The following is a 21,033-nucleotide window of genomic DNA, read 5'->3' on the forward strand; positions in this document are numbered from 1 at the left end:
TTGGTGCAAAAAAAAAGTACCAAATAATACATCTAAATAGTTTGGATGTATTTTTTGTTTCCAGAAACAAAAAGTTTCTGTTTGTCTCAGAAGGGGTGGAAGGAGATGGAAAGTCCATGTTTGACCTGTTTTTGGTTTGTGGTACATTTCTAACCTAAAGATATAAAACGTCAGATATCTCACAAACGAGATAATAAAATACATGGAAAAACCTCATGAATATCTTACAGCAGAAAGACGTTCAGCATTTAATTATGCAGCATGAACTGAGCAGTACATTATTGAGAGAGAGCGCTAAAGTCTTTCGTGGGAATGCAAGACTTTTGTTAGGTGATGTAAAAGAAAGAAAAAACATGTTCTGTAGTGGGGATCTGTAAAACTGGACCTTTTAGAAAAACAAGGTAATCCACAAGTGGTAAAATCGATGTTATGATAAAACGGCCTGCCATATATATCACAGCCTGCCATGACAACAATCACAGGCTGCTACGTCACATAGCTGAGTCTCTCTGATTGGTTGACTCTCCGCGTCCAGCTGTAAAAGTTCAGGTTTTCTGACTGGAGCATTAAGTGGGAGACTGTGAGCATGGAGGCTCACAGCTTCCCACTTCCTGGGTCGTTTCCGTCTGGGAAGTCTGGATTTCCCAGTTTTTCATTAAGCTCCACATTCACCTCCACCCGTTCCGCCTCTGAAAGTGAAAGTGAAAACTCTCTGGGTTTCATTCATTTACTCTAGTTCCACCGCTCTTCTGCCTGTGGTTCGGAGAGACCGAACCAACCCGGAAATGGGTTCTTCTTCTCTGACTGCGTCTCTGCTCCTGCTGTCTCTGGTCTTCATGCAGTTTGTCTCTGCTGCAGGTGAGATTCAGAAACATGGTTAAATGTACTTACAGTAAAGTCTAAGTCAGCCCTCAAGAGCCGACATGTTTTAGTTATTTCCCTGTTTTAACCCCCTGGTTGATCAGCAGAACCTCCACATGCTGAGTTCTGACGATCTGGGCTACCCCGTCAGATTCTCCTTCCGTAGCTCATCTAGATGGCCATTTCTGTCTGTCGGTGCTACCTTTCGAGAACCGATGACGTCATATTTACATACCAAAGACCATCGCATTTCGTGTCGGTGTTAAATATAATGATCGGAAATCTTTCAAGTGACGGGATTCAAGTGGCGCCACTTAGCAGTGAAATGCAGCGTTTCACTGCTAAGCGCCACTTAGCAGTGCGCTTAGCACTGCTAAATTCTTGGGGGTGTATATATATATATATATATATATCAGTGACGTGCGGTGAGGTTCATTGCTGGTGAGGCTCTGACTTATGACTTAGACGCCATCCATGTTATTGGACGTACGGAAATTTCGCGCATGCGTACAACGCTGCCGATCAAAAAGACTAATCTTTTACATTCATCCATAGCCGCGTTAACTCGGTGAAACTTACAAATGTAGGTATTAATTTGGTGCTACGATCCACAGCAAAGGGAAAGAGCTAGAAATAACTTTCTCGCTCCGTATCCGCCAAGCTACACGCAGACTCGTTGCCATAGCAACTGACAACAATGCCACTTCATGTTTTAGGATTTAACACCAAAAAACATTCAAGAATTTTACACACAGATCAGAACATTCAGTCTGTTGTTGTAGGGCGTTTCAGGCTTAATGTTTTATTAATAAATAATTTCTGTGGTAGATTAGCTACCGCTTCTACTTTACTGAATTATTTAAACATTAACTGTAGCCCACAAAACGCACATTTAATTTAAAAACTAAACATCTTATTGCCGTTGTTGGCAGAATCGCTTTTCGGCACAGCGTTCAACGTGACATCATGAGACTCGAACCGTTTTGCTTTCGTGTTGTTCCCCCCTTGTTTGAAGGACACACCCTTTATTATACACGAGTGTGTTCAATTAGACAGGTCACGTGATGTGACACACAATAATCCAATAATGAAAAAAAAAAAACAAATGAGAGCGCAAAAACATTCATAATGTCAACAGCCGTCTTACCTTTACGTATCAATGAAATCCATGCGCCGCTAATTCTGCACAAAAATATCCATTCATCCAAAGCCAAGTCTGTCCTCCATGTCTTTTCTACTCCGTCTGAGAATCAAACTGTCTGGAAGTAAAACTTTCAGCTCCGGTGTTGGTTCTCCTTTAGTTATCATCTCCTGCTTCAGTTGAAAACCCACTTTAGAAAACTGTTAGTGTAGAAATGTATCTTTCATGTTGACGTCGGAAGAGAGGAGAAAACAAATATATCGCTGTACTTTACTTATTTACTGTGTGGCTAGCTCCATGGCTAGCTCGCTGTGTATTACTCTGCAGTTTTGCAGTCAATATCTGGGATCATGAGCGCCCCCAGCGGTGAGACAAGAGAACTGCCTGCCTCACCTCGAGTCTGTTCTCTGCAGTTTCTCATCGCTCCTCCGCACACAAAACACGATACACACACAGTTAGAGACAAAAACACTGTGCATTATATACATGAGCAAAATTATGGAAACTCAGTCCATATAATTAAATGTTTCTTAGCCGTTTTATTTCCGGTGTTCAGACAGGAGGAGCAGCGCTCAGAATGGCAGCCAGTGCAGTTAGCGAGAGGTTGAGCAATCCCAGGTGAGGCTCAGTCGCTGCTGCCTCACCGGCTTCGCTTCTGAGCATTTGAATGGGAAAATGGGAAAATACAGCGATTTTGAAGAAAAAATGATCAGAATTGGTTAAGCTAAGTAAAAAATAGGTACTTTATAGTACAAAACCACAGGGTGAAAATAGCAATATAAATGTTATTATTTTCCATGATGACCCCTGACCGCACGTCACTGATATATATATATATATATAAACTGCTTCTTTGTGGGCTTTGGAGTTTCTGTGCTGATTAATTTTTTTTAGAGAAGCTATAAAAGCTGGTAACTCTTGAATTGCTACAAAATAAAGCTGTATTTCCTCCTTCAGCCCACTGGCTGCAATGTTGACACCTTGAGATGCCATGAGACCTAAATCCTGAACATCATGGCATGGAGAGCATCCCAGTTTTTCATGTCTGGCATATAACCATTCATTTTAGCTTTTAAACTGGTTCTATTGATCCTGTGTCCAGACAGAGGGATAATCAGTAGCCCAGCATCATGACCTGTTGGTTCTGAAGATCCTGCAGCTTCCACTTCTCTTCCTAACATGGCGCCTCCTCACCCTGACTCTCATACTGACAGGAGGAACCACAGAGCTCTGTTAGGTTAGGTTACCCAACATAATTTGAGAAATCAACCAGTTGGCTATAAGGCCACGTCCTCGGTCACTATCCAGGTTCTTCCCCCGTGTTACACTTGATATAGATTTCTCCAAGGAATCATAATTCCTCACGGGGTTGATGTAAATATCCTTACATGTCAGCCTGTGTCCAGTTTGAGTGAAAGGAGGCGCGGGATCCGCGCTGAGATAAACTTGGAGATAAAGCAGCAGCAGCGCAGGAGGTAACGCACAGAGGCGCCAGCTGTGTGATTGGTCCGCTTCAGACTTTAAATTCATAAACCTATAAATCTGCTCTGCAACACCTTGTCTGCAGCCTTGTTCAATTTTTATTTCTTCTGATAGTCCCCCATTGATCCGAATCTTACCTGTGGACTTATCTTTCCTGAATTATCTTTATAAATTTGCTGAAGTTGAATTTTGACAAGACTCTGAATAAGAATGACCAGTCCACAGTATAGAATGCTTTATGCGTCTAAACCCAATATAGTTGCTTGTTTGTCTGTCTTCTTAATGTGGTTGATCACGTTTAGGGTTCTTCTGATATTGTCTCTGGTTCGTCTGTTCTTTATGAACCTCGTCTGGTCTAAATTTATTATATCAGGGAGGATGAGCTCCAATCTTTTGGCTAATATGGAAGTAAAGATTTCATAATCTTGATTAAGTAGACTGATTGGGCGGTAATTTGAACAGTTTAGTTTGTCTTTACCTTCTTTTGGAATAACTTATCATTGTTTCCTTCCAGGAGGGAGGAATTTGTCCCCCCATTTAGAGCCCAGTTAAATGTCCTCAGAAGGACGGGACACAATCTTTTAAATAGATCTGATACCAATCAGAATTAATCCATCTGGTCCTGGTGATTTGTTAAGTTTCAATTTATTTATTGCTTTTTCAATTTATTATGTTTTTGGTCAGAATTTCATTTTGTTCATTCGATACCATAGGCAGGAGCAATTTATTCAGTAGTACGTTGGTTTCCTCCATTCCTTCTTGTTCTTTTAGGGCATACAGTTTTTGGTATTTCTCAAAGCTTTTCTTATTTCTATATTTTTATAGATAACTTTATTAGTTGTTGGTTCTTTAATTTTGTATATAGTTCTTTCCTCCTGTTGTTTTTAAGTCTATGCGAGAAATTTTGATGATTTTGGGCTTGTTTCATAGTAACTGTCTTATGAATAAGAGTTTCTTCTGTACACTGGACTGTAGTTCTTGATTAATTTAATCTCTGATTAGTTTTATTTTCCCTAGAGTTTTAAGATCTACTTTGTTTTTATTTTTATAGTTTGGCCAACTTTTGTTCCAAATTGTTTAATTTTTCTTGCTTCGTTTTTTTTGAGAGATGATTTTGCAATTATTTAACCTCTAAAGACAGCTTTACAGGCGTCCCATAGTATTACAGGGGAGACCTCTCCATTGTCATTGTCCTGCATATATGTTTGAATTTCTTGCCTCAACTCTTCTTTAATTTTGCCCTCGAGTATACTAGAGTTAAGTCTCCATAGGAACGGGTTTTTTGTTTTGTTAACACTGAAGTGGGCAATGATCTGAGAGGTCCATCAGCCCAATATGACATTTTTCCACTCGGTCTAAGTCCTTGTTGTACATAAAGAAATAATAAATTCTTGAATATGAATGATGAGCTGCAGAGTAGAATGTATAGTCCCTTTTTCTGAGGTTAAATTCGCACCAAACGTAACTTATCCCCATCTCTTTGATCATCTTCCTGATCTTCCTACCTGAAATGCAATGAAATGCTTATTCTCTTCTAAACTCGTCCAGTTTCTTCTTGTTTCCCTCCCGTGTTCCGTTCGGTCATGTTCTTTATCATTTTCCCGACTTGGTCCACATCGTGCTCTTGATCCTGTCAACCAACGTCGTTGACGGCTGGATAACGGTGATCTGGAAGCCTGGATTCGCCATGTCTTTAGTTGCTTCAGAGTTGTGGACACGCGTGTTGTTCTCGTGGAACTTGAACGGGAACGGGGACCCGCTTCACTTTAATGTACTCGCGTCGCCATTTTAACACGTCTGGAGCATAATCATGGTCCACTATGACTTTTCTCCCCGCCACCGTGAAGCCTCTCTTTTGCCAGGCTCGTTTTAGTATTTCGTCTTTCACCTTATATGTGCCGAACTTGACTATTACTGAACGTGGGGGGCTTCAGGCGGAGCTCTGGGTCCCAGAGCGGTGAGCTCTCTCGATGCTCAGGTCGAGTGATGTCGGAATGTCCGGTTTGTCCCGGAGTAGATTCTCTATGAAGGCTGAGATGGACGATGAGCCATCCTCAGAGCCCTCCGTAATGCCATGGAGGCATTACGGAGGGCTCCATGGCATTACGGAGGGCTGAAGAGCCTCAAACGAGGCCTCGAACTCATCCTGCTCTTCACTGAGCTTCATAGCTTCTCCTCTTCGAGCTGCTGAATTCTGTTCTCCGCTTCCAAGATGCGTGTCTCTGCCTCTTCCAGTTGTCTGTTTACATTATTCAACTCCTCTTTAACCTCTCGGAAGCCATCACTATCTTCGCAACGTGATTCTCTTGGCTCTTGGAGAACAGTTTGTAGATTAGCCGTCTCGTTAGCTGAGTCGTTAGCCGCTAATGATGCTTCCGAGTCCGAGAGGCTATCCATACCTTCTTCGTTCGTTTCTTCTTCTCTTAACATCGATTTTTGGGACAACAGAGTGCTCCTTGATTTGGGCATTCCGGCTCACTTTTAAGTTTATTTTATATCCCGCATTTGTAAATAACCTCTGCTTTTAGAATTTGTCGGGGAGCCACCTGGTTAAGCTGCCGCCATCTTGCTTGCTCACCCAGAAGTCTATGATTTCTTTTGGTTGAGTTTCACTTTCATCTTTTTGCGCCTTGGAAACCGTCGTTTCTGGAAACAGGACATTAACTGAATCTGTTAAAAGAAAAATAAGCAAAAAAACATGTTTTGAATATGTTTTATAAATACTTTGGTTATTTTACCTGGTCAATTATTGGCTCATTTTGTAAAACGCTTAACATTTTAGTGACCATGTGTTTGCTAAAATATTGAGATAGAAACTTGATGTTTCTCCTGCCCTGAGATGAAGCACACAGGTCGTCATCAACATCATCTGCTGGGTTTCTACAGGATCTAGTAAATGATAAAAGCTAATCCTCTGGTTTCATCCAGTTTGTGTCTAGAAGCTCAGCAGGGAAACCAGCAACTTCTGAGGAAACAGATTAAATTCAGATCAGAAATAATTTTTAATCTCAAAGGAAAATTATTGCGACTCTCATCAACCGGCTGAGATCAATGAGCCTCAGATGGTTTCAGATCTTCTGTGTTTTAATTTAGATCCTCCAATAAACGGGTAAAATATTATTTCATAAAGATTTTATGGCTGTTCTGATAAAATATTTTCTCTATAAAAGTCGATAATAGCAATTTTTATCATGAACACATATTTTAAAAATTTAAAATTGTCTTTAAAAACTGACCTTTGACCCTGATCCAGTCTTTCATGTTCTGACTGACGGTTTCAGTGTTTGGAAGTTTATGTTGGATGAATCTTGATGGATCTGAGCTCCTTCTTCATCACACAGACCTACACTGATCTCTGGCTAGTTAAAGGACACTTTGACCTCTGACCTCTCTGTTTTCTCTCCTTCAGATCAGAACAACGTGACAATCAAAGCTGAACCTGGAGATAACGTCATTCTGACATGTAAAGATCCTGAACAGGGGAAAATCACAATTGCAGAGTGGAAGAGAACCGATCTGGGGACAGAATATGTCCTCCTGTACAAAGATAATCAGCTTGATCCAGATGCCCAGCATCCATCTTTCAGAGACCGAGTTGATCTGCTGCTAAATCGGTTAAGGAAAGGAGACGTGTCTCTGATTCTGAAGAACACGACGACTGATGACAGCGGGACGTATGAATGTCGAATTGATACAGAAAAACATGTGGGGGAACTGATCAGCACCATCAGCCTCCAGGTTTCTCCTCCTCCTCGTCCTCCAGGTGAGAGTTTGTCTCTGGATCAGAACCAGGAAGCTGCTGGTTCTGATCCAGATCAGATGATGAACTTCAGTTGTTTCCCATCTGATGATCAGACTAGAGGTTAAAGGTCACATATTTGATTAATCCTAACCTTTCAACTTTGATTCATGCCAATTGAATTTGATTGAATCTTTTACCTTTCAATATCCAACTATGTCCAAGTTATGTTGTGTAAAATTAACCACCAAGCTGTTAGATGAAAATCAGGTTTATGTGTATATTGTGAACAACAGACAGATTATAAAAGATGGTTAATGATGAAGCAGCTCTGAAAGAAAAGCTTCACCTATTCCACACTACAACTAAAGGGTTAGGGCACTGAGGCTCAGCGGCGCCACCATGAGGTCACAGTTTAAGCGCTCTAATTGATTATAATAATTATTACAGTGGAACCAGAACTGAGGCTCAGTCGGATTCAGTGCATTTTATGGGTCATCAGCTCTTTGTTAATCATTGAAATTACCATGGAAACATCCCATAATATCAGCTCCAACCAACAGATTTAGACCAGAACCAGGAGAGTTTTGAAGGTTCTGATCCATAAAGATCAAGTTGATCCAGAACCGGTTCTGGTTCTATCAGCTCCTCATCCTGACTTTCTATCAATATCAACCAATCAGAATCAGGTTGGGCTGATCCAGATCATGTTCTGGTTACCAGGGCAACCAGCTCCACCAATCAGATCTCGTCTAGTCAAACTCTGAACCAACCAGGTTTCCTGTCTGTTAAATCAGATTTAATGGAAAAATCATCTGATTATTAAAATATTCTGTTATTAAAACTCATCCATCTTCATTCGTCTCCACAGAACCGTTTCCAGTCTGGGCCACAGTTCTACTGGTTCTACTGGTTCTGGTTCTGGTTGCTGCTGCAGGAGTTTCATTTTATTTCTGGCTCTGCTGGAAACCAGGTGAGTCTCTGGTTCCACTTCATTACCAGATCAGGGGACATGGACACATGTCTCTGTCCTCAGAGAGTCCTCCAGGAGACACAGAGACAGGGAGGAGACGGTCATGAGACCATCAGAGCTGCTGCTGTCTGTCCAACTCATCTTGTCCTCTGTTGTCTCTTAGACCCAGAACATAAGGAAGTGGAACCAGGGGTGGAGTTTGTCCTGCTGCCCTTTAAAGTCCCACGTCGCCTGTGGTTCTGTAAATACAGACTGTCTGTGGCTAAAGTGGAGTGGAAGGATGTCAGAGACAACAAGACGGTCCATGTGTATCAGAACGGTTCTGATCAGCCTGGAGAACAGGACGAGTTCTACAGAACCAGAACCAAGATGGATGAAAACCTGCTGAAGAATGGAGACCTCAGTCTGACTCTGAGACGACCGACTGATGGAGACAGAGGGATCTACATCTGCAGCGTCTCCAACAGGAAGGGAGACGTCCTGATGGAGAAACAAGTCTGGCTAAAGGTCAAAGGTCAGTGGTTTAAATGTATGTTTAGAGGTTAACCAGAGGAACTGTTTGGATCAGAACCAGTTCCATCTTTTCTCTGAACTGGATCGGTTCTAGTTCTGGTTGTGTCTCATTGACGAGTTAATGTTGACATGTAGCTGATTCTGGTTCTGAACCATTTAACCTCTGACCTCCATCAGAACCCTGAATCCTTCCAGAACCAATCAGAACTGGGCCTCAGAGGTCCAGAACCTCCAGCTGGTTCTGGATTGTTCTGGATCTCTGCTCAGCTCCAGAACCTCCAGGTTCTGCTGGCTCCAGAACCAGCCTGGTCCAGTAGCTCCATCAACCCGTCCAGAACTCAGAGCTTCATGTCCATGTGGACTGAAGGACGTCCTGATGTGGGACAGAACCAGAACCCTGACAGAACCGGCCTCAGTCCAACTGGACCTTCTGTCTCCAACAGAGGACAGGAAGTCCTGAAGTTCTGCTTCCTGTCCTCTGATTGGTCCACACTGAAGAGACGGAGCAGCCTGTCCTCTGCTGGTCTCCATGGAGACGTGTCCTCGTCTTTCTGCCAGTCTGAGTCCAACTGGAGACACAGAGTCCAACAGCTGCTGGGGACAGTCTGCAGCTTCCTGCTGTCCTCACTGAGGACATTCTGTCCACCTGCTGCTGGTTGGACACAGCAGAGACAACAGTGTCTCTGTTCAGTGGAGACATGGGACACATTTCAGATGGAACCAGTCCAACATGTTGGACCTTCATCCAGTCAGAGGACATGTCCTCAGAGCTGCTGCTCTGTCCAACTCATCTTGTCCTCTGTTGTCTCTCAGTCCCAGACCAGGTGGAGGTGGAATCAGGGATGGAGTCTGTTAAGCTGCACTGGAGAATCACAGAGAGTCTGGATGGAGACGTTAGAGTGGAGTGGATGGACAAATACGACAGGAAGGTCCATGTGTATCAGAACGGTTCTGATCAGGCTGGAGATCAGCACCAGTACTACAAAGACAGAACCAAGATGGAGGAAAACCTGCTGAAGAATAAACACCTCAGTCTGATTCTGTCATGTCCCACATATGAAGACAGAGGGATCTTCACCTGTAGAGTCTACAGCAAAGACAGAGACGTCCTGATGGTGAAACAAGTTCAGCTGGAGGTCAAAGGTCAGTGGTTTAAATGTATTTTTCCAATCAGTTGATTGGTTCTGATTAATAGTGATGATTGGCTGATTAGAAGGTCAAAGGTCAGTGTGATGTAATGAGTGATGAAGATGAGGAAGCAGAGCAGGAGGAAGAGGTCCAGGACAGACGGGGACCAGAATCCAACAGCTGCTGGGGACAGTCTGCAGCTTCCTGCTGTCCTCACTGAGGACATTCTGTCCACCTGCTGCTGGTTGGACACAGCAGAGACAACACACAAGCAAATTCAGAAATGTCAGATTTCCAGTGCAAGTGTGGATTGTTAGGGTTTGTCCAGTCCAGTGTTGATTCCTAACTCAACACTCAGTCTGGTGTTGATTTAGAGAGTTTATATAGTCGGGTGCTCCATTGTTGACTCATGGTTGATAAAAACTTTACCAGACTGACTGATTTTAGTGACATAGTGGGTGTAAAATATTGAATAAAATGTTGTCCCACATTTTCACTCTTATATTTGACTTTATGAGACACAAAACTACAAATGAATCATCCTTATTTTATCCAGGTGCATTCTGGGTAAAGCTTGTCGCCAACATCATCATGAGTCACTTGGCAACAAATGGCAAACTAGCTAGAGGAGAGGTGGGCAACTCCAGGCCTGGAGGGTCTCCTGCAACTTTTAGATGCATCTCTACTTCAACACACCTGCGTCAAATACTGAGGTCGTTAGCAGGACTCTGGAGAACCTGACTGCATTGAGGAGGTGATTCAGCTGTTGGATTCAAGTGTGTTGGACCAGGGAGACATCTAAGAGTTGCAGGACTCCGGCCCTCGAGGACCAGAATTGCCCACCCCTGAGCTAGAGCTACGGAACGTTAACATGTTTTAAATTTGTGTTGTTTCATCATTAGTGACCGGTATCCTGATGTTTCTGTTCTTGGGTTGTTGAACTTCCTGTCAGAAGGATTCAAAATGACAGAGTCGCTCTCTGTGGTGGTGAAACTTGTTAGCTCTGCTGTTGCGGGCATGTCCATGTTGTAAAGTTAAATTATCATGAGCTTTATTATTTGGGCCCGGTCATTAGCCCCGCCCCTGGCATTAGCCCCGCCCCCTGGCCGACGCCGTCTTGTTCTGCGACTGTGTCACATGTTTGCCTGAGGAGCGGAGGCAGCAGCATGGCGTCTGGTCTGGAGCTTATTGTAACAAGGTAAGTTCCATGTTAAAATTATCATGTTTTTGGCTATTTTTTTATGGAGGCATTATTTTTCCATCTACACGAGTATTTATTCATATACACAGTTTGCTTAACGTTCATTTATTTGTTTGGACATTGAAACTGTCAGGAAAATCTGGAGGCCATTTGAATTAGCATTATTTAGCTGCAGGTCGTTTTCTCTAAGTTTTTGGCTGTAGACTGTAAAACGGGCCAGTGGCTGTGCTGGACGGTTGGCTTGATCTAAGCCACAGGTGTCAAACTCCAGTCCTGGAGGGAAACTGTCCTGCAACAGTTAGATGTGCCGCTGCTGCAACACCTGAATACAATAATTAGGTATTCATAATAATAATAATTAGGACTCTGGAGAACATATCTACACAGTGAGGAGGCAATTGAGCCATTTGACTCTGATGTTTTGTACCTGTGGCACATCTAAAAACTGCCAAAATGTTTTTTCTTTGTCAGTGTGTCGTGTTGGTGACTGAAGCCTGTTATGATGACTTCAACACATTTTTTCAGACAGGTTGGCACGACTTTTAATGCTGTCCAAAATGTTTCTATAAGAGGACTCATTTCTTTAGTAATTATTTGACTTTTTAATGCTTTGTCTTGTAAACCAGGTGGGCAGATTAATTTGAATGACTATGACTGTGACACACACAGGTGAGTCTGATTAGTTTTGCTCACACTACTTTTTAAAATATTTATTTATTATCCTAATGTTTCTGCTATATTTCTTGTTTTTCCTCCCAGGCTGGAAGTCTTCCTCCTTCATATTGGTGAAAACAAGAGCAGCACCAAAGACACTTCACCATCAGTAATCACAAGACTATCCATGGCCGCTTCCAATTAACTTTCAAAGCTTCACCTTCAGTGCAAAGTACCATGAATGTATGACCTTTGTTGTATATTGCTGTCAGTGCTGTTTGATGTATTGAAATAAAAGTAGATTACATACTGTAACTGGTGCTGGTGTTTTTGTAGCATCTAATGTCTAAAATGAATTTGGAGATTATTGATGGCCAGTAATTTCTGGGGGAAAAAAGGTTTTCATTGCTGTAGTGGCTTTTATTTGGTAGTAAATTGACAAAAAAAAAGTGGGTAATGAGAGAAGGGGAAGACCGGGAAGCGAACCCACAACAGCTGCATTGAAAACTAGAGCCTCCATATGTAGGCTGTGCTTAACCCCTGAGCCACCACAGCATACCCTGCCAGTAGTATTTCAAAACTCAGATTTCTATGTTAATATGTATTTTATAACATTCTGTCTTGGGTTAACACGTTCATAGTGTTAACTTTTAACAATATACACTAGTTTTTGGGTAGATTAGCACTGAAGTGTATTTGATTTCAGCTACTGTGAGTGTTGATTCAACTCTATCACAAATAACACTTTCAAAAGTGTAACTTCTACACCATCCAGAGTGGACATATATAGACACTTTTAAAGTGTTGAATTTAACTCTGTAGGAGTTGATGGAACACTTCCAAATTTGCTGTGCTGTCCCTGTTCAGTGGAGACATGGGACACATTTCAGATGTAACCAGTCCAACATGTTGGACCTTCATCCAGTCAGAGGACATGTCCTCAGAGCTGCTGCTGTCTGTCCAACTCATCTTGTCCTCTGTTGTCTCTCAGCCCAAGATCAGGTGAAGGTGGAATCAGGGGTAGAGTCTGTCCTGCTGTCCTGGACAGTCACAGAGGGTCTGGATGGAGACGTTAGAGTGGAGTGGAGGGATGACAGAGACAGGAAGGTCCATGTGTATCAGAACGGTTCTGATCAGCCTGGAGAACAGCACCAGCGCTACAGAACCAGAACCAAGATGGAGGAAAACCTGCTGGAGAATAAAGACCTCAGTCTGACTCTGAGACGACCCAGAGAGACAGACAGTAACATTTACATCTGCAGAGTCTACAGAGACGGAGACGTCCTGATGGAGAAAGACATTCAGCTCCGGGTCAAAGGTCAGTGGTTTAAATGTATTTTTCCAATCAGCTGACTGGTTCTGATCAATAGTGATGATTGGCTGATTAGAAGGTCAAAGGTCAGTGTGATGTAATGAGTGATGAAGATGAGGAAGCAGAGCAGGAGGAAGAGGTCCAGGACAGACTGGGACCAGAGTCCAACAGCTGCTGGGGACAGTCTGCAGCTTCCTGCTGTCCTCACTGAGGACATTCTGTCCACCTGCTGCTGGTTGGACACAGCAGAAACAACACACAGCAATATCAGAAATGTCAGATTTCCAGTGCAAGTGTGGATTGTTAGGGTTTGTCCAGTCCAGTGTTGATTCCTAACTCAACACTCAGTCTGGTGTTGATTTAGAGAGTTTATATAGTCGGGTGCTCCATTGTTGACTCATGGTTGATAAAAACTTTACCAGACTGACTGATTTTAGTGACATAGTGGGTGTAAAATATTGAATAAAATGTTGTCCCACATTTTCACTCTTATATTTGACTTTATGACACACAAAACTACAAATGAATCATCCTTATTTTCTCCAGGTGCATTCTGGGTAAAGCTTGTCGCCAACATAATGCTGGTTGGACACAGCAGAGACAACAGTGTCTCTGTTCAGTGGAGACATGGGACACATTTCAGATGGAACCAGTCCAACATGTTGGGCCTTCATCCAGTCAGAGGACATGTCCTCAGAGCTGCTGCAGTCTGTCCAACTCATCTTGTCCTCTGTTGTCTCTCAGTCCCACAGGTGAAGGTAAAACCAGGGGACGAGTCTGTCCTGCTGCCCTGCAGAACCACAGAGGATCTGGATGGAGACGTTAGAGTGGAGTGGATGGACGGATATAATAGGACGGTCCATGTGTATCAGAACGGTTCTGATCAACCTGGAGAACAGCACCCAAGCTACAAAGGCAGAACCAAGATGGAGGAAAACCTGCTGAAGAATAAAGACCTCAGTCTGACTCTGAACCCTACACGCAGTAACACCTTCACCTGCAGAGTCTACAGAGGAGGAGACGTCCTGATGGAGAAAGAAGTTCAGCTCCAGGTCAAAGGTCAGTGGTTTAAATGATCCCAACTACTGGTTATGATTAATAGTGATGGTTGGCTGATTAGAAGGTCAAAGGTCAACTTTTGTACTGAGTGATGAAGATGAGGAAGCAGAGCAGGAGGAAGAGGTCCAGGTCAGTTCTGGTTGGTTCTACCAGAAGAACCAACTGGATCAGTTCTGGTTCTGATAGCAGTAAGAGATGAAGCAGAGGAAAGAAAACGGTAAAAAGACGAGAGAGAGCAGCTGGAAGGACAACCAGGAAGGTAGAGAGAGAAACATCAGAGCTGCATTCAGGATCAGAGGAAGTTCCTCCTCCATCTTTCTCCACCAGAGAGAATAAATGAATCCTCTACCTCACTGAGGACGTTCACCATGTGGATCACTGGGTGAATGAGTGAATGTAGAGTGAAGAGCTTTGGATCCTCTGACTTGATGAGTTCAGGTCGTTTACCAACATCTGATGCTGATAGATTGTCTCTCTAACTGTCCTCTGTCTCCTCAGCAGGGACAGTCCAGGTCCAACCAGAGGACATCGTGGACCCACTGCTGGCTGATCAATCAGTCTGATCAGGTTGATCATCTCTGATCATTGATCCAGTCAGACTTTGGATCAGAGCCGATCTCAGTGAAGGTTCTGATGGACCAACAGAGACACTTCCTGGTCCTCTGGTCCAGTCTGCAGCCTCTTATTGATCACTATTGATTATTGATGACAGAATGAAGATCTGAAGGAACTGAATCATTTCTGCTGCCTGAGGAACCAGTTCATGACTGGAACTGGAACTGGTTTGGACCCATCAGGGAGGAGAAGAGTCCAGTCTGACCAGAACCATCATCATCCTCTTCATCATCTTTTCTATTCAAACCATAAAATCTCTAAACTTTTCGCTTCCAGTCTAGAATCTGAAGAGTTTGACGAAAGAAAATCTGGAAATATTTTCTGCCTTTAGAGTTGAAGATCCAGTTATTTAATTTATTAACCTTTATTGGATTATAATGCAGACAGATTAATGTAGTCCTGGATTATAATCTCTGGGTTTACAGAGCCTCTAGGGATCATGGGAAAAATGCTCTTTTGCTCCTTCTCAATATGTTTACTGCAATATTTGTTGATTAATTAGTCACAAAAGTCAATTTAAAAATTAACATATATACACATTTAAAGAGCCTCAGTGTTTATTTTTAACCCTATGTTGCAAAAAACTGATTGAAAATTTATTTATTAACTGCATGTTTATATCTGTAAGGCTGAGATGGAACTGGACATGAAAACGGCCTTTAAAACATTCAGACCAAACAAAAGAGACGCATTTAAACTAACAGATGATTTATTACCCTGTAATAATAACTCAGGAAAAACTGCTAATAGTTTGGATGTATTTTTATTTTTTCCAACTTACAGAAAGTTTCTGTGTATATAATAGGTTTATGGTGCATTAACTAAAGATATAAAACTTCAGATATTTCACAATGTGACACATGGATATGTAGCATTACATGGATATATAACTACATGGATATAAGCCTTAATATGAGGCTTTCATGAGGTTACATGGAAAAACCTCATGAAAGCCTCATAGCAGAAAGTTTGATGGGTCCCTAAGAGACTCAGTATCAGTTATGCTGCATCAACTGATCAGTTCATTATCATTATCATTTCTGAGTTAATCTGGATGTTTCTGTTTCTGCTGATCCTGTTTTTCTCTTTTCTCTGAACATTCAGGATGAATAAACTTTTATTATTTTTAATCTGACTCAATTTACTGGACGTTTCCTGAATCTGCAGAATTGATTCATTCTCATTTTCAATCAGCTGATCTCTAATAATAGATGAACTGATTGGTATTGAATGTTAATATTTAAACAAAATTATTTCCATTTGCTGGAATTCATGAGTATTCAGTGTTTATATTAATGTAATGGTTTTTTTTTCTAGGGCTAGTTTTCTTTTTATGAAATCAGATATTCTTAAAAACAATATCTGATTTTTAGACCAAATGAAACTCCAGATTTTAGTAGATTTTTGTCTCCCTTTTCTTAAAAATTAAGAACTGAAAATATTTTCAAAAGGTTTGTTTTATTTCAATCATCCCTTCAGGGACCTGAATTCAAAGTCCAACTAAATACAAACACAATAAAACCAGTTTAGCATCCAGTCCTCATTTTCCCTTTCTTTTTCCTTTTAAATGACAGTTTTAGTTTTTAACTTCATTTGCAGGTGAATTTATTTTAGTTATTTTTGCTAAGTTTTGATAATCATGTCTGCTAAAATGCCAAGATGTGCTGACTAACAATAGTGTGACAGTAGTTTTTTTCAATAAGACTGCATATTGGGCTTCTCTACTTTGAAATAAGACATGGTAAGTAAAAAGAAGATAAAGTTTCAACGTGAGTAGGATTTTATAAATGAATAGAATGTACTTCGAACATGTTTGATATTTCTTTTTATGGTTATTTAAAATATTTATTACGGTAGGTTGCTCTGACAAAGCTTCGGTGTTGCTACAACACGGCTGTTGGAAAGACAAAGATGAAGAGGAAGGGCACAATTTGTCCAGTAAACTATATTCAGTTGTTTAATATAGTCTCAATCATATTTGTTCGTAACTTAACAGTCCAATTTTTAAAAATCTATTTAGTTTTAAAAGAAAAGATATTGACGGTTTGTCCCCTGATTTTCGCGGGCTTAGTTCACTATGCGCGCGCATACTCAGCGGGCTGAGGCTACGTGTTCGAACACCAGCAGTAATGGCGGAGGAGGGTGAGCAGAGCTAATGATAAAGTGGGTATATTATGCTTTTTGAAAAAAAACTTTTATTACAAAGTTATTAGGTGATAAATTTGTTGTGTAAACCTGAATTATGCGCTCAGTTTATTAACATATAGCTTAATTACAAACATGCTCGGACGTGTTCGGACTCTTCTGCTCCCCTGCAGCCGTTGGTTCGTCTCGCCCGCTTTGTCAGTTGACCCGATCATCGGGTTCGGTTCGTTAAGGCTCGTTAAGCCGAGAGAGAACGACCGTCTCCCGGCACATTGCTTTCAAACTCCCGCTGGTTTTCGGCAACTAGTTAAAAGCAAAAATAAGACGATATATAATGCTAATGTTTGCTAATTTTATTATTGTTTTTATTAAGTACAAATACATTTATTTAAAGTCGGTACTGAAAGTTATTCAGCACTAAGTTAGTGTTTAAGATAATTTTTACTTCTAAATTAAATTATATATGTGTCATTTTATTTTATTAAGTTCTATATTTATTTTTAGGAACATAAAAATTACTCTGAACATTTGAAATTGCTGGTTATTTGCAGTGGAGACAGCTATAAGATTGAATTCAGTCATTCTTAAAGTTTGATTTGTGATTTTGTCTTTTCTGATAGATTTTGTAATTTTACATCCAAGATCTTCAGGAGAATTAAGCGAAACCCAAACTCCTTGTTCTCAACGAAGACCTTCTGTATGGCCAAGTACATGAGTCTGCTCCCTCAAGGTATGTACCTTACTACAGGGGCAGCCTTTCATTGGCCAATGCTCATTTTACGTCACAGCGCAGCTATCACGTGGGTTACCAGCTCACAAACTTATGCTAATGTACATTGTGGACTACCAGACCGACAGAAAGTTTTTGCGTCAGGACTCGATAAAGAATGGTTCTCCACCATCAGTTGGGTATCTGTACAGGCGATGTCAGGTATCCTGATCGTGTTTGTGGAACTAAAATTCACAGATTTCTAAAATTAATGCTTGAGAACGACCGCATTTGCTGCTCGACCGTCGTAGGATCAATAAGAACAAAGTGTCTGCTGGCGTAAGTATTATTGCTTTGCTTTCTTTGTGTTTAGTGAATGAAACAATAAAGTCAATAATAAACACATCCATTAAGAAAACCTTTTAGCCAAGTACAGCATAATGGCAGTACCGATACAAGTACCGGTACTTCTACACCCTGAAGCCCGTCTGTTACAGTCTTATGTTAGCTGAACAGATCAATATGCAATGTGTACCGTATCTGACATACATTAAAGATTTTATTTCACCTGAAAAGGTTTTTTTCTAAACTGTAATCGTGTTAGCCACGCTAGCTTTTACTAAACTGTAATCGTGTTAGCCACGCTAACTTTTACTAAACTGTAATCGTGTTAGCCACACTAGCACCGAGTACCGTGTATAAGTCCTAGGCACATTTGAACCCTCAAAGCCATGAATGTCCGACTTACCTGTTGTTCTTGCAAGGCTGGGTATCAGTGATCTTGTCCACAGCTATATTTATGCTGAGGGTCTGAGGATCTGCTGTTTTCCTCATCGATTGGTAGCATTTAGCTGCAACTCGCACAATGTTAAAGGCATCGCGTGGCTAAAACATCTTGATGTCGTCCAAAAAAGATGACATGAACTTGTTGGTTCCCCTGTCCATTGTCGTGGCTGATATTTAATGCTAAACTAATCGACTCAGAAATACTCTGCAGAGTCAGTCGAAATGAAAAATCCCATAGAAGCTATTAGCTCTGCGAGGAGGTTAATGTGAGACATGAAGTCACGTGGGACTTTCGAGGGGCGTTTCTGGGCGGAGCTTGGTAAGGTCCATTGAAGCTCAGAAGAAATGTTCTCTAAAAATGTTAACATGCTTTCTAGTTACTGCAACATTTTAACACTAGCTTATGTTTGATACAGAAGAAGATGTAGTCCTGGAGCTGCTGCCAGTACTCCGCCCTACTTACAAATTTGGGTGACCCTTCAGATAAATTCAGTGATGCCATTTGAGGTTTGTTGAACAGCAAAGTGTATTTGACAAAATCTTCAATTGTTTTTTTACTCGTTGGAATGTAAATCTAGTTGTTTCCAGTCTATTTTTTAGATATCTAGAATGTAAATACAGATAGTCAGATGTAACCGATTTTATGCTAAAACTGCCTGCCATAACGTGACGTCATAGTAAAATATGAACATCTGTCTTTTTTCCAAATGCAGCGAGCAACAAACTGGAATCTGATCCAACATGAAGCTCCGTTAAAATCCACCAGAGATCTTCAGACTTTAATTAGGACATAAAGACGGACAGCGGCCAGATCTGTGAGGAGCTCACTGCGCATGTCTGGGTTCTGCTGTTCTTGTAAATCACGTGACTTCAGTAGAAGTGAAACTGATCTCATGAGGTGTGGCTGAGTTTATTTCTGATGTTTTCTTCATCTGATCTGTTGAAACTCATCAGGTTGAATCTGCAGCTTTTGATCCTGAAAGCAGAAAAACATCAAACTGGAATCTGTTCATGCTGACGTCACTGGAACCAGTTTAGACCAGAAACTGGAGCCTGAAGCAAACAGGAAGTCAGAAACTTTAAACTGGATTCTAGAAACTGGTTCTTCTTCCTGAACCGTTTCTGTAGTTTATCTGTTAATGATTTGAAGACGTCATTAATCTGCTTCAACAAACCGACTGATGGACGACACAGGAGAATCAGGACTAACGTTTTTATTTCTGCAGATAATTTATCACAATTTAACCTTAATAACTTAAATCTTGTTAAACTCCAGAAACAACAAACACCTGGATGAAGTGATGAGAGTCTCTGTGGTCTTTATGTCAGTCAGTCTGTGGTGAATAAGCTGCTGATCAAAACAAAGAGCCAAACTCACCTCCTCAGATTAATGAAGATTTAATGAGAAGCAGTGAAACCCTCAGAGGAAATTAGTTAATCCTGTTTGGGGAAAATCTTCAATAACTTCTGCAGTTTCATCCCCTGCCATCTTAATCTGGGCAGCAGCACCAGATTACATTTACTGTAATCTCATTTCAGTAACATTTATTTTTCATTTGTACGTCTGACAATAAAAACACTCAGTGCCAGATTTGCTTTAAAGTAAATAGTTAAAATGAATAAAGAGGAATTAAAGAGCCAAATATACTGATAGATTTTTAAAAGTCAATGAGTTCAATCATTAGCTGTGTTGTTCAAAATGGAGCCGCCAGGGGGCGCTGCAGGGTGGAGGGAAGATGGAAAAAAACCCACAAAAAAAAAAAAATTATTTTCAATGATTTCTAAATAAAATCTAATTAAAAATGATGTACAGAATCTAAATGTTATTTCTGCTGCTCATTTTCTGCTTTGCTGCTCCAGATAATGAAGCTATAAGGAAATTAAACTTTTCTTGATGGCTGAAATATTTCAGTTAGTAAATTAAACTGATGGGATCAACTCTGCTGCAAAAACCATGAGAACTGAATAAAATACAATCTGATGTGATTAATATAAATATTAAACATTTTATTATCAAAAGAGGACATAATAAAAATTTTAAAAAATTATGTGGCAATAAAGTCAATAAATTATCTGATAATAAAATTTTTTGCCATCTAAATCAGATGGTTTGAGGCACATTATGCTAAATGAATAAAATAATTATTGAATAATAAACATTGTAAAAGTTACATATTGTGTGTTATTGTCTGGTTTGCAGAGGTCAGCGTTTCCTCTGATGATCTGGATAAACCAAACTAGATCTCAGGAAAACAAACCTGAGATTTTTTACCATCTGACATGTGAAACCTGAAGCTGCTCTTCATCTCCTCCTCTTCCTCAAGCATCGTCTCCTTCCTCTTGTTCAGGTTGACCTGCTGATGTGGTTCTGTTATATTAACATGACTTCATAAAACAGAAACTTCAACTTCACTTGTTTATGTTCTTGAATTTAAATTCTTTAACTTCCTGTTACTATCTGTGAGATAAACATGTTTAAAAATCCTGATTCACAAACAGCAGCTCGATTTAAACACATGGAGAAAAAGCTGCTCAATAATATTCTTTATAAAAACAAAGCAGAAACCAGGAAACCTCAGAATAAGTGAAAATCAGTCTGGTTCTTCAGCAGCAGGTGGCGCTCTAACAGAGTCTCTCAGTTCAGTCCTCAGCCCTGCTCTGCATGTTTTAGATGAGCCTCTGTCTAAAAAGAGCTTCATGTGAGCAGCAACAAAA

At 40.9% G+C, this 21,033-nt stretch overlaps 1 protein-coding gene and 1 long non-coding RNA gene across 3 annotated transcripts; both read left to right on the top strand.

Annotated features, from left to right (window-relative positions):
• The first annotated feature begins 430 nt into the window (after positions 1–430).
• LOC145548477 (butyrophilin-like protein 2) lies at positions 431–15,808 on the top strand. Its single transcript, XM_081598925.1, has 8 exons — positions 431–858; positions 6,894–7,247; positions 8,095–8,196; positions 8,360–8,710; positions 9,523–9,852; positions 12,684–13,010; positions 13,749–14,063; positions 14,562–15,808. The coding sequence occupies exons 1-8, from the start codon at positions 786–788 to the stop codon at positions 14,624–14,626; spliced, it is 1,917 nt and encodes a 638-aa protein (XP_081455051.1). The 5' UTR covers positions 431–785; the 3' UTR covers positions 14,627–15,808.
• Positions 9,859–12,007, top strand: LOC145548490 (uncharacterized). 2 transcript variants are annotated; one of them, XR_014084501.1, is made up of 3 exons: positions 9,859–11,567; positions 11,665–11,707; positions 11,798–12,007. It is a non-coding gene; the product is annotated as an uncharacterized LOC145548490 (long non-coding RNA). The 2 variants fall into 2 exon arrangements; XR_014084500.1 differs by having other exon boundaries at positions 9,859–11,707.
• Positions 15,809–21,033: the final 5,225 nt, after the last annotated feature.

The sequence above is a fragment of the Poecilia reticulata genome, chromosome 18 (genome assembly GCF_904066995.2).
Source record: "Poecilia reticulata chromosome 18, P_reticulata-male-v2, whole genome shotgun sequence".
In the NCBI taxonomy this organism is placed as follows: domain Eukaryota; kingdom Metazoa; phylum Chordata; class Actinopteri; order Cyprinodontiformes; family Poeciliidae; genus Poecilia; species Poecilia reticulata.

Excerpts from the sequence above, each read along its gene's own strand:
- LOC145548477 (XM_081598925.1), top strand. The coding sequence starts at position 786 with ATGGGTTCTTCTTCTCTGACTGCGTCTCTGCTCCTGCTGTCTCTGGTC. Across the intron at positions 859-6,893 it reads GCAGTTTGTCTCTGCTGCAG|ATCAGAACAACGTGACAATC; the intron begins GTGAGATTCAGA and ends TCTCTCCTTCAG. Across the intron at positions 9,853-12,683 it reads AGTTCAGCTGGAGGTCAAAG|CCCAAGATCAGGTGAAGGTG; the intron begins GTCAGTGGTTTA and ends GTTGTCTCTCAG.